Source organism: Furipterus horrens, unplaced genomic scaffold (genome assembly GCF_987537825.1).
Source record: "Furipterus horrens unplaced genomic scaffold, mFurHor1.1.pri manual_scaffold_11, whole genome shotgun sequence".
NCBI lineage: Eukaryota > Metazoa > Chordata > Mammalia > Chiroptera > Furipteridae > Furipterus > Furipterus horrens.
The window spans coordinates 55,823,490-55,839,078 of NW_028327181.1; the positions used below are offsets into that span (position 1 = coordinate 55,823,490).

At 51.3% G+C, this 15,589-nt stretch overlaps 1 protein-coding gene across 1 annotated transcript in view; it reads right to left on the reverse strand.

Moving 5' to 3' along the window:
• LOC149997773 (NACHT, LRR and PYD domains-containing protein 1-like) overlaps positions 1-13,937 on the reverse strand; it is a 40,331-nt gene extending 26,394 nt beyond the window's left edge. Inside the window, exons 1-6 of the mRNA XM_090257500.1 lie at positions 13,636-13,937; positions 9,062-10,688; positions 7,258-7,428; positions 3,399-3,569; positions 2,778-3,092; positions 498-584 (exon numbers count right to left, since the gene is read on the reverse strand). Of these exons, the coding sequence (XP_090113626.1) occupies positions 498-584; positions 2,778-3,092; positions 3,399-3,569; positions 7,258-7,428; positions 9,062-10,688; positions 13,636-13,915 (2,651 nt within the window). The 5' untranslated portion in view covers positions 13,916-13,937. The remainder of the gene's footprint in view (positions 1-497; positions 585-2,777; positions 3,093-3,398; positions 3,570-7,257; positions 7,429-9,061; positions 10,689-13,635) is intronic.
• Positions 13,938-15,589: the final 1,652 nt, after the last annotated feature.

The window sequence follows — 15,589 nt, forward strand, 5'->3', positions numbered from 1 at the left end:
AGTGCCTTCGGCCGCTGCCCTGAACATCGAGACCTCAAAGAGCCACCATGAGACAGAAAGAAGCAAAAACATTAAGCACAGTGGAAATACACTTTTGATGAGATCGTCAACATTGCCCGACAGAAGCGGCACCCATCTTTAGCTAGAGGACTCTCTGGAACTGTTAAGGAGATCCTGGGGACCGCCCAGCCTGTAGGCTGTGATGTTGATGGCCGCCACCCTCCTGACATAGATGCCATCAACAGTGGAATGCCCAGCTAGTTAAGAACTACAAAGGAAAATATTTCAATTAAAGGTCATTTGACAACCAAAAAAACCAAAAAACCAAAAAACCAACAAAAACAAAACCAAAGAAACACCCTCACTCTGGCTGGTTCTGTCTGCCTCTGCCTCCAGCCTCACCCCACCCCACTGCTGCCCACGTCTCTGGACCAGACTCAAGGCGTGAGCCCTGGGCCTGGGTCAGCTCGAGGGACTTCTGTGTCTCCCCGCCTTACCCACTGTCCACAGGCAGCTGAGGCTTCTCCAGTTGCAGGGCCCTCAGCATCTCTGTCACCTCCTCACTCAGCTGGGTCTGGTCCAGGCTGCAAGCAAAGGGAAGCCTGGTCATCCTGGGCCCCCACATGATCTCAAGGGCCTCAGGGCCCAGGACCAGAGCATCTTCCACGTCCCTCAGGTACGTGTCGTAGGTTGGGTTCCCCGAAATCAGGTTCTGAGATGGAAAATAGCATTAGGTGGTTTACTAGGGAGTGTTTCTGGGTCAATCCCAGGGCAAAGGAAGGTAGGGAGCAGGGCTGGGCAGAGGGACAAGATGGGCTGTGATGCCGTCTCAAGGGACACAGCTGACTGTTTGGGACTCTCACGTGGGGATGACCCTCCTGAGCTCTTCCATACTCAGAGGAGGGTCTGGATCTTTACATCCCAACATTGGTCAGTCATTGGACACAGGCCACGCCAGGAAGTGGAGGTGGCCTTGTGTGAGATGGCCCTAGTTGCAGAGGCCATCCCTGTAGCCAGCTGTAGGCAACACTCCCAGGGGCTGGGGTTTGCGTCTTCATTCCCGAAAAGGAACTGGGAAGCACTGCACAGCACCCACCAGGGGAGAGCCTGTCCCCATGGCCTCAAATGACCCCACAGGAGTAGGGCCCAGGGTTCTTTTCCTAGAGGCTAGAAGGTTTTCCGGAAAGAGAGACCCTGTTTCCATTCCACAGGCCTTGCGTCCTGGGATGTCTGTTGGGTTTGGGAGAGCTGCTGCCCTCTCTGGGCCTCCATGTCCTCGTTGCAACCAGGGATGCACCTGCTCTGCCTATTGTGAGCCATGGACAAGGCAGGTGGGAAGGGCCTGCATCCCGTAAAGGGCGCACATCGTACTCATTACAGCTGTTGGAGCCGTTCTCCCCTGGGGAGGGCGTGGGGGCACGATGTAGAAGGTTGTCCCTCTCATCCAAGTCCTGGGACTCTAGGAAGGAAGGAGGCAGAAACCTTCACAGGACGTCCAAGAAGGAGCTGCTGGGAGGCAGCCGAGAGGTGACCAGTAACTGGTGAGCGGGGCGTGAGTGCAGACCCACTGCCAAGGCCCCGCTCTGGGAGGCCATTCACCGTACAGCAGATGGCGGCAGCCACAAAAGCCCAGTGCAGGGGGGCTGCGGTGTGAGTGCCAGAGTAGGCTTGGGGCGGGGGTGGGGGTCACCCACATGTAGAGTGTTTAACACCTGCTGCTTAGGTTTGAGAAAGGGGGGCCTGGTTGAGGAAAGGCTGAGGGCTGGAGCTTTGCTCTCCTCTCTGAGACTCAGCCAAGACTGAGGGGTCAGGACATGTGGGCCTGGACCTCTGCCAGCTCTGAGTGTGTGACGGGGCCCCCACCAGGATCCGCAGAGAAATGTTCAGCCAGACACAGGCTGAGGACTTGCTTTCAGGCTGGGGAGGGGAGAGGAAGTGGCCGAGAGAGAGCGTGGGAATGCGGGTGGGGGTCCCTGCACTCCAGCCACACAGGTCTCCAGAGCTCTGAGCCTGTTTCTGTCCTGGGGTCTCCCCCACGCTATTCTCTTCACCTGGACTGCTGCCCTGCCTGGGCCTTTTCAACTGCTCTTTCTGTGTCAGGCCTTGGCCTCATGTCACTCCCCCGAGAAGCCCGCCCTGCCCCTCAGTCTAATTCCATCCCCCCACGCGTTATACTCTCATAACACAGAGCACTTTTCCTTCCCAAGCTCCATGGAGCTTAGAAATACACTCTGTGCTAATACGTGGTTATCGTCCATCTCGTTCCCACTGGGGTGTAAGCTTTAAGAGGGCAGGGCCTGAGTCTGTTGCCACTACTGTCCCCTCGGTGCCTGGCTCAGTGCTTGGCATGTGGGAGGCGTGAATGAATGAATGAATGAATGAGTGAGCGAGGCAGTGAAGGAGGGAGGGGAAGACTGCCCTGGAGTGGAGACGCGGACCTGGGAGTCCCCTAGAACATGTGGCCTCACACGTGGTTATCATCTGATCCTCAGCTCTGTTCCCTGAGCTGTCCTCGTTTGTATGCATTTTATTTCATCACAGTCTCGGAGGTGCATGTGACAGTTCCATTACACAGATGAGGAAACCGGGTCTCAGAGGAAATCTGCCCACATCCTGTGGCCTAAGTGAGTGGCAGAGCTGGTAGGCAACCCAGGCTGACATTCATTTTTCTGTCCCTTCCCATCCCCTGCCCTTTTCAGGGTCCTACATCGCTTTCCATTCCTTCCCCTCTCCCTCCCTGCCCTTGGCCCGGAAGGGTCGGACCCACAGGGCCTTACCGCAGGAGGCTGAGTTGGCAGGTGGGCAGCCTAATCCCTTCACAGAGCAGCTTTATGCCGAGGTCGCCCAGGTCGTTCTGCTGCAGGTCCAGCTCTGTCAGGCTGGGGGTGGCACTGAGCATGGAGACCAGGTCTGGGCAGCAGGCGGAGGTGAGGCCACAGCTGACCAGCCTGTGGGAGAGATTTGCATGATTGATGGCAAGGCCCTCCCTTGGGGTAACTAGGGTCTGGTTTCCCTTTCTGGTTAGAACCTGTGTCCCTCTGGGGTCCTTGGTGACGTTACAGGAAGATAAAGATGTGCCTGGCTTGCGGTAACCGGGGAGATTTTAACTTTCTCCTGCAGCCAAGGAGCCACTCAGGGTGCAGCCAGTCACCGTCTGTGTGACTCTCACCAGCCTTGCCCTCCCCACACCAACTCCGTGTGATTTCCTTACCCGACATCCCACCTGCGCACTGGGTCTCATCGTTAGCTTCATCGGCTCTGCCCCACGCCCAGTTAGCTGACATGGGATGCTTGGCGGTTTCCACGCGAGGGCACCTATGTTCCCCACACCCCACCCTGCCTGGCTGGCACCTTCTCTCCGCCCCATCCCCAGAGCAGTGCCCATGAGGAGCAATTACAGCAGGCGCCGCAGCTGGCAGCTGGGCTGGCGAAGCTCCTGGAAGATGTGCTGGGCTCCGGTGTCCTGGATGTTGTTGAAGCTCAGGTCCAGCTCCGTCAGGCTCTGGCTGGCGCTCAGCCCACGGGCCAGATGCGGGCAGTCCCTTGCTGTGAGGTCGCAGTCAGTCAACCTGTGGGAGACACACAGCGATGGCCTTGAGTTTACTCACCTGTTGATGCCACAAACACCCACTGGCACTCACTGGCACCTCCGGGTCAGGCAGAGGTAAACAAGACCCCTGACCCCCAGACATGCACAGGTACAGGGGTTTGACATAGAAACAAAGACAGAAGGTCACTTTTCAGATCTGTTTTGATCAAAAGGCTTTCATGTTTCCACGTCTTTTGAGTTAAATTTGGGGTCCTTGTCTTTGACTCTGGGACACTGGAGACCTGGGCCCTTGTCACCTCTGTTCTCATCTCGTGTCCCTTTTATCTGCATCCTCACTGACATCCTTGCTGCTCCGGAGCCACTGCAGGCACAGCCCCCTGCCCGGGCCTTTGCACCTGCTGTTTCTTCTGCCAGGGACAGTCTTCGCACCTGATATCTCGTGGTTATTCTCTCACCTACTTCAAAAATTTGCTCAAAATCTATCTTGGGGGAATCTTTCCCCCCACAGTTCCTGTTAAAATTAGAGTCCCAGACCCAGCCCCCATTCTTTTCTGCTTTACTTGTTTCTATAGCCCAAATCACAGACAACATATTTTACTTAGTTATTTGCTTTTTGTTTTCCTCTTGTAAGGGGCAAGGAAACTAGTGACTCCCAAACCAGTAAAAAATAATTAGCAGCAAAGGGAAATGTAATTAGAGGCTCTCTGAGCCAGAGTTAACAGTATTAGCATATTTACAAATCAGAAAACGGGCATTCCACACACAGCTCAGCACAAATGCTTCTGAGGACAAAGGATATCTGAGATCAAAAGTGGGGAGATATCCATCACCAAACTCTGGGAAATGGGAAAATGTAGCCAGACAGCCCAGCAAACAAGATAGAGAAATTTCAAAGAAGAGCTGGAGACAGACCTATAACAGATCACCCTCAGTTAATTATCACCCTCAGTTAATTTAGTTAATCTGTTAGATTGTAACTCTGGAGTATCCAGCATGGAAAAACAGAGAAGGAGAAGGAGGGGGAGTCGGAAAGTGTCTGCTTTTGATATCAGGGCAATGCTGCCATCTTAGAATAAGTTGGCAAGTATTCCCTCTTCTATTTTTTTTCTTTTTCTTTTTTTGCAGAATTTGAGAATATTGCTGTTAATCCTTCTTTAAAGGTTTGGCAGAATTAATCAGTGAAGCCATCTGGCCCTGGGCTTTTCTTTGTAGGAAGGTTTTCTTTACTTGTGATAGGTTTATTTCGATTTCCTAAATCTTCTTGTGTCAGTCAGTAGTTTATGTTTTTCTAGAAAATGGTCTATTTCATGTAGGTTATCTAATTTGTTGGCTTAAAATATTTCATAATGCTTCCTTACAGTTCTTCTTAAAATTTTTTATGAGGTAAATTGTGATGACCTCTGTTTCATTCCTAATATTAGTAATTTGCATCATCTGTTTTTATCCTCGTCAGTCAAAATAAAATTTTGTCAATTTTGTTGATCTTCGCAAAGAACTCACTCTTGGTGTCATTATTTTCTGTAATGTTTTTGTATTTTCTGTGTTATTCATTCCTAGTCTAGTTTATATTCTTTTCTTTCTTCTGCTTGCTTTTCATATTTGCGCTTTTATTATTCCTTTTTGATTCTTAAAGTGGGACATTAAGTTATTGATTTGAGCTTCTTTTTCTTCATTTTTCTTCTTCTTTCCTTCTGCCCCTTCTTTCTTTCCTAAGTTAACTTTTTTTAAATGACAGTTTTAGTTTTTCAGCAAAATTCAGACAGAAAATCGGAGAGTTCATGTGTATCCCTGCCACCCCACACACAGCCTCGTCCATTATCAATATCGGACATCCAAGCAGCTCTGCCTGTTCCTCTTCACCTCCCCTGACCCTGCATTCACAGATCTTTTTACTACCCTTTTAAGAATTTCATGTTGTTGGGGTCATACAGTATGTAGCCTTTTGGATTGTCTTTTTTTACCTAGTAATACACATTTATTTTTTCTCATGTCTTTTTATAGCTTTATGGCTCATTTTTTCCCCACAGTAAATAATATTCCATTGTATGGATGTACCACACTTTATTTACCTGCTCACCTACCGAAGGACATCTTGGTTGCTCCCCAGTTTTGGCAATTATAAATAAAGGTGATACAAAAACCCATATACAGGTTTTTGTGTGGACATAGGTTTTCAGCTCACTGGGGTAAATAACAAAAAACACAATTTCTGGACAATATGGTAAGGGCCTATTTGGTTCTGTAGAAATCTACAGAGGCCTTTCACTTTGCATTCCCACCAGGAATGTATGAGAGCTTCTGTTGCTTGACAAACAGTCAGCATTTGGTGTTGTCTTGTTTTAGATTTTGGCCATTCTAATGGGTGTTTAGTTTTTTCTTTCATTTTCTTTTTAAAACCCAGGCATTGCTATCTATACGTTTCTGTCTAAGCACTGATTTAGCTGCATCAAATAAGTTTTGGTATATAGTGTTTTTGTTTTCATTCATCTCCAAATATTTTTAAATGTCTCCTGTGACTTCTTTGACCCATTGTTTATTTAGGGGTATGTTGTTTTATTTCTGTGTATGTATGAAATTCCTAAAATTCCTTCTGATGCTATCCAATTTTATTCCATTATGTTCAGAGAATAGAAATAATATAATTTCAATTTCTAAAAATTTGTTGAGACTTGTTTTATGGGGGCATCTTATTTTTGCCCCACAGAGCTTTATTGATACAGGCTTGACTATTCCTTTTGGGTACCTCAAAAGACCTTGAAATAAGCATGCACGAGATGACACCCATGACATCCCATCCCCCACCCCCTGCTCTCCCAGTGTTTCCCATCTCAGTGAAGGTGCCACCGTCCCATGCGTTCCTCTGCCTGAAGCCAAGATCATCTTTTATGTCTCCATCTTCCTTTCTCCGTGAACCCAGTCCATTACTCATTCTGGTTTATTTTCCTTTATTTCAGATCTCTTCAATTCCCTCACTTTTTCTATTTCCATGGCCAACACAGTAGGTCAAAATATCACCATTTCTTGCAGAAAATATTTTAATTTCCCTTAGTCTGAGCTCTAACATCTTTATAGGAACAACTGAAGCTTCTCTATGAAGTAGTTTCCAAACCTCTGCTTCTGCTCTCCTCCATTCAGTTTTTAATATTGCGGTGTTTTTCTACTTTGAAAATGAACTGACCCGATGAACCTTTTGATTATCATCACATTGCATTAGAAAACAACCCCAAATTCCATCAGGGCCTTGCACAGAGGGCCTGGCTGCATGGTCTCTGCAGCCCCTGTTGCTCCTTGCTCTCCGTCCTCCAGCCTCACTGGCCTACTTCTGAGTCCATGACAGCCCTTCCTCCCTTCTGTCACAGGGCCTTTGAGCTTTCTTCCCTCCTGTGTCACTTGGGTAAATTCTCTGTATTCTTCAGATGTCCTTCAATATTCACTTTCTTAAGGTCATTTCCCTCGGGAGGCCCTTATCGGGGCTGTGATTACACGTGTGTGTGTGGTTAATGGTAATCACTTGCCAGCTCTGTGGAAATGGGATCCTGTCTGTGTTTGTTCATTGCGGTGGCCATGGCCCCTGGCATTGTGCATGGCCAGGGAGGGGCTCAATGAATACTTGTTAATACAAAGGCCACACACCCATCCTAGACACGACTTCCATCTTGGGTCTCCTGTCCATCTGTGTTTCAGAACAGAACCGGGGCCAGACTCACCTCAGGGTCCTCAGGTCGCAGCAAGGACCTTTCAGAGCCTCACACAGATGCTTGATTGCAGAGCAGCTCAGGAAGTTTCCACTCAGGTCCAGCTCCTGCAGGTTCCCAGGGGCATTGAGAACGGAGAAGAACATCTTCCACCCGGCATCTGTAAATGTGGCCAAGCTGGACCTGAGGGAGAGTGAGAGAGGGACAGGAAAGGTGAGACCTGTGTCGGGGGTGAGGGGGAGTGTTATGTGCACAACCCTGCACACACAGTGGGGTTCAGACCCTCTAAGCGCCAGGCTGCAGTGGGCAAGGCTATCCCCAGGGCTGAATAGCCTCCGCAACTGCCCGTCCGCTCCCACCACCCCGGGCTATGTGTCCCTCTTCTGTGTGGCTTCTGATTGTATAGCCAGCCCTTGTCATTCTGTACTGCAGTGTTCATTTTCTGGGTCTGTTTCTGCCTCCACCTGGGACATTCTTGCAGGTAGGGGCAGATACTGTTCATATTTTTTATCTTCAGTGCCCAGTACAGGGCCTGGCACAGAGCTTGGGGATATAGACAGTCTTCTTCTCACCAATGCAGACAGGTCTTTCTTCCTGTGGCACAGAAGTTGTGAGGTCCCAGTTTCTGGAAAGGAAAGGAGGAGACAGGAGGAGGGAACACAGTCTGGGATAGGTAGTCTAAGGATTCTGGGATAGGTAGTTTAAAGATTCTAGGATAGGCAGTTTAAAGATAACTTTGTATGATAGCTGGTGGGGTTGGAGGAGGTTAGGGGTTAGAAGGATTGAGAAAAAAGAAAAAGGACTCATGGGCATGGACAATAGTGTGGTGGTTGCTGGCTGGGAGGGGGTATAAGGGGACAAAATAGTAATGGAAAAATATACAATAAAGATAGAATAAAAAAAGACAATTTTGTGATGGGATTGTTGTATATGAGACTATCTGCTGCCATCAGCTTGAGTGGGACACTATCCCCTCTCAGGATAACAAGACAGAGAGAGGTCCCCGGAGAGAGACGGCAAAGGGGGGTGTCTCAGAGGAGGACATTTGCTGGATGTGGGGAGAGGATGATGGGCTTTGTCAGGGAGTTTTAGTGTACATTACCTTGTATAATTTCTACCAATTTAAATTCTACATTTTCATACACTAAGTGATTTTATCTAATATAAAGGCACAATGATTCAAACTCTATTTCAAGTTGCAAACTTGAGGGGAACTGGGAGGTGGAAGTTAACATTGTTGCTGGGCTTAGACAGTGGCTGGAGACAGCTACTCCGTCATTCTCAGGTGGAAGGTTTCAGAGGCGTCCCTGAGGCAATTGTGCATCATTGACACAAACAAGTAAATTGGTTTTGCGGAGAAAAATAGACTTTTTTTTTGAGACACGTTCTGAAGTGATGGGAGAAGATCTCAGGGCCAATGTCATAGTCAATAGACATCAAGGGGCTGCCTGAAGCAGCTGAGTAAGCAGTGCCTGGAGGGAAGTACATTAAGAGGGAGAAGCAGAGGCAGTTGGGCTGAGTGGATGGGAGCTGACGTGAGCCTGGGGGTGGATGTGCGCCAGGAGAGAAGGTGGCCACCATGGCAGAGACAGGAGGAGAAGCAGCAGTCCAAGGCAGGGCCACAGCGGGCTGCCCAGGAGCAGACTCTGCTGCAGAGGATCCTGGATGGACTGAGAATGGGAGTGAGATCTGGCCATCAGAAGTCCCTGGTGACCTCAGTCCTTTAGCCCCTGGGGCCAGGCTTAGTGAGAGTTCCTCTAGGGCCCAGGACAGGGGGAACAACAGGGGAGCTGGGGAGAGGGGAGGGGGCACTCACAGAACTACACCCGAAGGCTCTCGTGCTCGTCTGTGCGGTCTACCCTTATCCAGGTGAAGCCCCGTTATGCAGTGGCCGAATTTAATGCAGAAAGTGAACACCAGGAGCTCCATGTCAGTTTGGACATATATCCTCATTCCAGGGAAACTGGACATTATCTCTGTCAAAAAACTTCTGTCCTGAATCTCATAAAAGCAGTGGAGCAGGTGCCAGCAATATGGCCTTAGGTCTGAATGTTTGAGGTCAAACTCCATCTTGGCCAAGCTCAGCAGTGTGCGATGCCGGTCCCGAGACAGCTTGCATTGGAAGATGCTCTCCATCTCTCTCATCCCCTGCTCACTCAGAAGGCCAAATAGGAAACATGCGGTTGGTTCCCCAAACAGGTCACGCATGGCATACACTTCTGTCAACTCTCTCACACTTCTCGTGCTAGTAAACCAATCACCTTTCCCCATCTCATCCCCGAGAGCACAGGACATGGCTGCAAAGAACTCCTGGAAACACAGGTGAGTGAAACTGTAGCTCAGCGAGGTTGGGTGCTTCTGAAGAACACCCATCTTTAAGAGAGTGGAGGTGATGTCCTCATCTAACCCGTGTTCCCTGAGGTCCTCTGGGCTGAACAGGGTCTTTCCTTGCCAGGTGGCCTCAGCAGCCAGAGAGCAGAAGCCCCTCAGCTTAGTCCCGAGGGACTGAACTTGGAGAACGTGGAAAAAGTAGTGCAGACAGAGGTCTGTGGTCGTCTGGGAGGTCAGTCCGAGTTCTTCCTTCTGTTCCATCTGCTGCTTCAGGCACGTGCAGACCAGCCAGGAGACCAGGGGACTGAAACACATGGTGAAGAGTGTCGGGTTGAATGTAACAGACCTAAAGGCCCTATTTGCTGGGCCTTTTGCTCTGAAGTAGTTGTGAAAATATTCCTTTCTGTTTGTCTCAGAGAATCCGAGGACCTCCACCCAGCGTGGCTGCTGCAGAGAAGGAATGAGCTTCCGCAGAGCTGTGGTCCGAGCTGTGATGAGCAGGGAAGCCTCGGGAAATGAGGTTTTCTTCAGCAACGTGCCCAGCCATGTGTTCACCTGCTGCTGCTGGCTCCAGTGCAGAGGGTGCTCAGAACTGTCCTCCTCCAAGTCCAATTTTACTCCATCTAAGTTATCAAGAATGAAGAGCAGCTGCTTCGGCTGAGACAGGATCTGCCCAAATGGAGCTGCAGGGCCAGCACTGACTCTTGTCATGAGCTCAGCAAGACTCATGGCCTCGGACTGGGCCAGCTCTCTGCAGTTGACGTAGAAGACGTGCTGGAAGCGGTCCCTGAACTGCCGGCCTTCCTCCCAGACTCTCCTCACCTGTCTGGCCACTGCTGACTTCCCGATCCCAGCAACCCCATGCAGTATGACTGTGGGAGGCTTTTTCTGGGATCCCAGGCCTGGGCCAAATAAGTCTCTGACCTCAATAAAATATTTTTGACCCTCTATCACCTTATGTTCCCTCTTCCAGAATGGGAAATCACAGCCTCTGGGTTGAGGTGTTTGTAGAAGTAGCAGCTGCGTGAATTTTGGGTGGAAATCCTCATTTTTCGATGACCGTGATGGGCAGGGACTCTCTCTCTGTTGCTTCTGAAATTTTTCTGTGGTTTCTAAGTAAGAAAGGGGAAGATGGAACATAAAAGTATAGGATAAATTTGTTCATCTGTTTCTCACTTATTTGTTCAACAACTGTTTTCTGCACCCACTCCAAGCCACACCCTGTGCTGGCTGCTGAGACTGGTAGTCTTGCCAGGTCAGTGGAGGGAAACATGGACTTCTGGGGAGAAGAAGCCAGCTCAAGTCTTGACCAAATTCTTCTCACCGTGTGATGTTTCTTCATTCTGCAAATATTTAACAATGGCTTACACTTCCAGGCCCTGCTCTGTGCTCTCATTAATTCCATGACCTGACCTATTATCTCCATTGAGTGTTAGTTTTTTCTTTTCTTTTTTTTTAAAGATTGTATTTTTATTTATTTTTAGAGAGGCGAAGAAAAGTAGAGAGAGGGAGAAACATTGATGTACAAGAGAAACATCAATTTGTTGCTTCTCAGAGTTCCTCAGCCGGGACCTGGCCTGCAACCCAGGTATGTGCCCTGACTGGAAATCGACTGGTGACCTTTCAGTTCACAGGCTGGTGAACTGAGCCACACCAGCCAGGGTGAGCATCAGTTTGTTCATCTGTAATTGTGAGTGGTCACGGCAGAGTGAAGGGGCAAGTGGATGGTGTAGTAGATCCTATGGTTCCTGACAGCACGCCCTCTGCACCCTCCACCGGGCGCAAGCCAAGGACATTCTTCTACGAGCCCCTGCGGTTGTCTGTCTCAGGTCTCTCTCAGGCAATGAGTGTGACAGGCCGGAACCCCTGGGGAGTTCATGCTCCAGGAGGAACGCTCAGCTGATGACAGATGGCAGTTCCTTGTCCCCCAGAAGACCCGACTCCGAGGTGTGCTCTGCACGGTCTCCTGAAGGTGCCAGTGCATCAAGCCTCAGATGCTCAGGGGCCAGCTGCTCTGTCATGCAGGTTTCATTGGCTTCCCCCTCCCTGTCTCACTGCTCTCTCCCAACGGTGCTTCCAGGCAATCAGTTCCCGAATGAGCCACTGGCTGTCCCATTTAGCGTGGAGATCCAGGAATGCTTGGGGGCAGGCCAGTCTTTTCTTCCCAAAACTAGGTGGTGGTCCTCAGTGACAGGCCCGCCCTGTCCCCACCGTATGCCCCATAGGTCAGCTACTTGGGGAAGGGGCAAAGGGCGCTTTGCAGGCAGAAAGTGGTACTATGGGGACAGCGTGCCTCCGGGGCGGGTTCACCCTCAGTGAGTGGTGCCTGAGGTGACTTCCTCATTGGGGACAGCAAATCCTCGCCCAGTGACTTGTCCGTGTCTCAGAGCATCAGGGAAGAACGGACATTCCAAGGTGCAGCATGAAGACTGTCTGCTGCATCGGGCAGCGGCGGGTCGACACCGTGCACAGTTGGTGGGACAGTACGGAAAGGCCCCCGTCCTCACCAGTGAGCACCGACGAAGCTGTAAGCATTGGAGAACTTCAGTGATGTCCCCCACCACCCCATGGCCCCTGCCACCTCCAGGCCCTGGTGCCACACTTACTTCTCCAGATGAAAGCAGGGTCCCTCAAGAAGTCATGGGGGGTCCCCTGCTCTCCTGCGGGCCTGCTCTATCCAGGGGCCCCTCCCCTGTTGGCTTCGTTTGCCTGGCTCACCTTTCTGTGCAGGTCCTTTGTTTCTGTCTGCCTCCCTTTGCCACCCCAGGCCCTCCTTCTACAGTTCAAGCCTGCCCCCCAGATCCCCCCCCGCGGCCAGCTTTAGGGAATGAAAGATGGAAGAGGGGCGAGTATGTTCCCTCTGTTCCTTCTCAACTGGAAACAGCCTTAGACTTCACTGTTCACGGCACCAGCACCCCTCAGTACACAGACATTGGGCGCAGCTGGAGGGCACTGAAGCTGCCCTTGATGAAGTGACCTGCAGTGCGCTCCCAGGTGACGGTCCCCCCAGATACCGGCAGCCCTTGCTGGTGTCCTTTGCTCTTTCTTGACTTTGAGACTCTCCAGGGAGTGGACATGCTTGCTGGTAGCAATACAGAACTAGGGGTGAGCTAGTAGTGAGGAAGGTGTCCCGTGCCTTTGGGGTTGTGATTGCAATAAAGAAAAACTCCCTCCAAGGTCTACCTGCCAGAGGGACTGCCGACTCAAAGGGACAGATGTTTTGGTACTTAACCCTCAAATATACCATCCACCTCATCCTCTTTCCTCTTGCCCGTTGGCTTGTTGAAATTTAACAATTACATATTTAATTCTCAAAATAATATGTACGTGTATTCATTTGTTGACACTAATACAGATGATAAAGGAAAAAAACCTGATATTTCAGGAAGGGTAGCTACCAACACTTTACTTGTACGTACACACACACACACACACTCACACACACACACACGAGGCTAAGAGCCTCTGCCACCCACAGTTGCTAACAGTAATAGCATTCACAGTAACAGCTATACACCAGCAGAACAATTTACGGAGCACTAACTAGGAATTAGACTGTGCTAAGTGCCTAGCACGGATGACCTCATTAACCCTCCTACAGCCCAGGAGGCAGGCTCTCATTCGCTCGTTTTACACATGGAGAGACAGATGCAGAGAGCAGTAAGGCGACCTGTCCGACGTGGTAGCGCCGGGACAGAACCTGCTTCTTGCTGACCCTTCTGTGCTTATAGCTCAAGGCCCGGCAAGTTCCCGCCTCGAGGTGGGTGTGGAACCCACAGCCTTCCTGCCTTCTGAGTGTCAGCCTCCAGCCCCTCTGCCCTCTGAGCACTCCCTCCCAGGCACTGGGTCGGCCACCGGGGTTGCTGGGAATGCACTGGACTAGAAGTGAGGTCCGGCAAGGCCCCTCCACCCTAGAAAGCCTCTTAGCTCCAGCCTTGTCTGGGCCTGGATCACCCTCTGAAAACGCAGTCCCCAGTCACGGCCCAGAGGAAGGTTGATGGGGGTTCAGTGGTGGGGGCAGGAGATGGACAGCAGGCAGGGGGCACTTTGTCTACCCACCTGACTCCAAGGCTGCCTCTTCCCGGGCTTGGGCACGCAGCTCATGCTGGTCCGTCTGCTCCCAGGCCTGCACGGCCATGTCGTAGGACAGGCATTCCCCATACCCAACCACCCAGCGTGAGGGCACCTCCAGGCCATCTGCCTTTTCTGGTTGACTTGTGCTTTCTCCATAAAGGATACCCTCAGCAAGCAGCCCCTGCTGGAATGCCTTCAGCTCCTCCTTTGTCATTAACTCCAAGTTATGGGCCAGTAGCTGCTGGAGGAAACTCTGCTCGTCCATCTCTGCTCTACTGACCGAGTCTGCGGCACGGGCCTTGTCTGCGGCGTGGGCCTTGTGTGCTCCACTGCTCATCTCAGTCCCGGATGGTGCTCCTTGGGGATGCTCACTCGGGACAGGCTGTAGTGAGGGGCATCAGGCAGGCGAGAACAGTGGTCATCTTTGGCCACTACCACCTCCCAATGCAAGACTCCCACATGGTTCATTATCATTACCGCTATTCAACACTTTTATAAGCCCCAGGGCATCTGCCAATGGATGGTATTGGGGGAAGGGAGGTGCAGGGGGAGGCAGGGAAAGGCACAGGAAGGAGGAGTACAGGGGGGGCTGGGAGACACTGGGAGAGGTCAGGGCTGGGGGCAGTCAGGAGAGTGAGGGGGTGAGATGGGAGGATGGGTGTTCCGGACACTCACTGTTTGGTGCTCCTCAGTCTTCCCTCTCCTGGGGCCTGCAGTCCTGGAAGCAAGCCTTGTGCTGCGGTACTGACAGGAAGTGGGGGGAGGGGAGGAAGGGGGAGGCCGGGTGGGCTTTCGGAGCTCAGGGTTGACCTCAGCTGCACAATCAGGTCTCTTTAGGCTACTCCTGGGCCTGGAACACCAACCAGGAAGAACACTCTCAAGTAGCCAGAGGGGCGACAAAGGTCTTCCAGAGGAAATCACGTGGGGGTGTGGCCAGGCAAAGGGAGGGGCCATCACAGTCCAGGCCAAGCAGGAGCTCAGAGCCAGACACTCAGACAGGTCACAGCACAATCAGGCCAGGGGCATACGTTCAGCTGGGCTGCTGCACTGGGTGCAGGGCCATGTAACATGGAGGGACATGCATCGTCACATGAGCAGCACCCTGCCGGTCCATCACCTAGAGCCTGCCCACGGAGCCAGGGCTGAGGCTCTTCAGGAAGCGGGGTGTGGGGCCAGGCCCAGCTCTCAGGATGGGTGGGCCCCCTAAGTCAGCCAGGGCAACTGCTTACCGGGGCACAGAGCAGGTGCAGGGAGCGTCTTGCCCGCCTCTTAGGTTTCTGGGCTTTTGAGGCCCGCTGAGTTCCTGTCTCGCTACAAGAGACATTGAGGTGTGTGTGTGTTGTGCCCAGGGGGCCGCCTGCCTTGGGGCAGCTCAGCACTCAGCTAGTAAATGCCCCCACCCCCATCCGAAAGAGGAACAGCCCCTGCCTCCTCCTTGCAAAACTTGGCCTCTCGGAGCTCGCTTCTTCTTTTGTAGCATCGGCAGGTGTGTGCACTTTAGATGCAGGAGTGACATCATCTACCTCATTCCCAGTTGTGTAGTAGTTTCGGGGGATGCCTTGAATTGACTTGGGCTGGGGAAGCCCAGGCCTAAGGAGCTTCAGCTCATTGCTCACCTGGACACAGACTCCTTGTGTGCCTGGTTCATTTATCTGAGCCTCAGTTTCCTCACCTATTAAATGGGACATCATAGGTTTGCCCAGAGGCTCAAATTAAGCAAAAGATATTACTAATCTTTAAAAATGTTATATATTTTTTAATGGCCAATAAGCGTACTGGAGGACATTCAACAGGCAGACTTCCCAGGAGTGAAAAGTGCTGCCCTCGGGGGTGTGCTGATGAGTGGGATCTGAGCCTCCATGAAGGGCCCCTGAGACCCTGTGTGGTGTGAGGTGAGGCCTGGAGGAGGGCTGTGATTTTGTTTATTTCTTCCTGACCC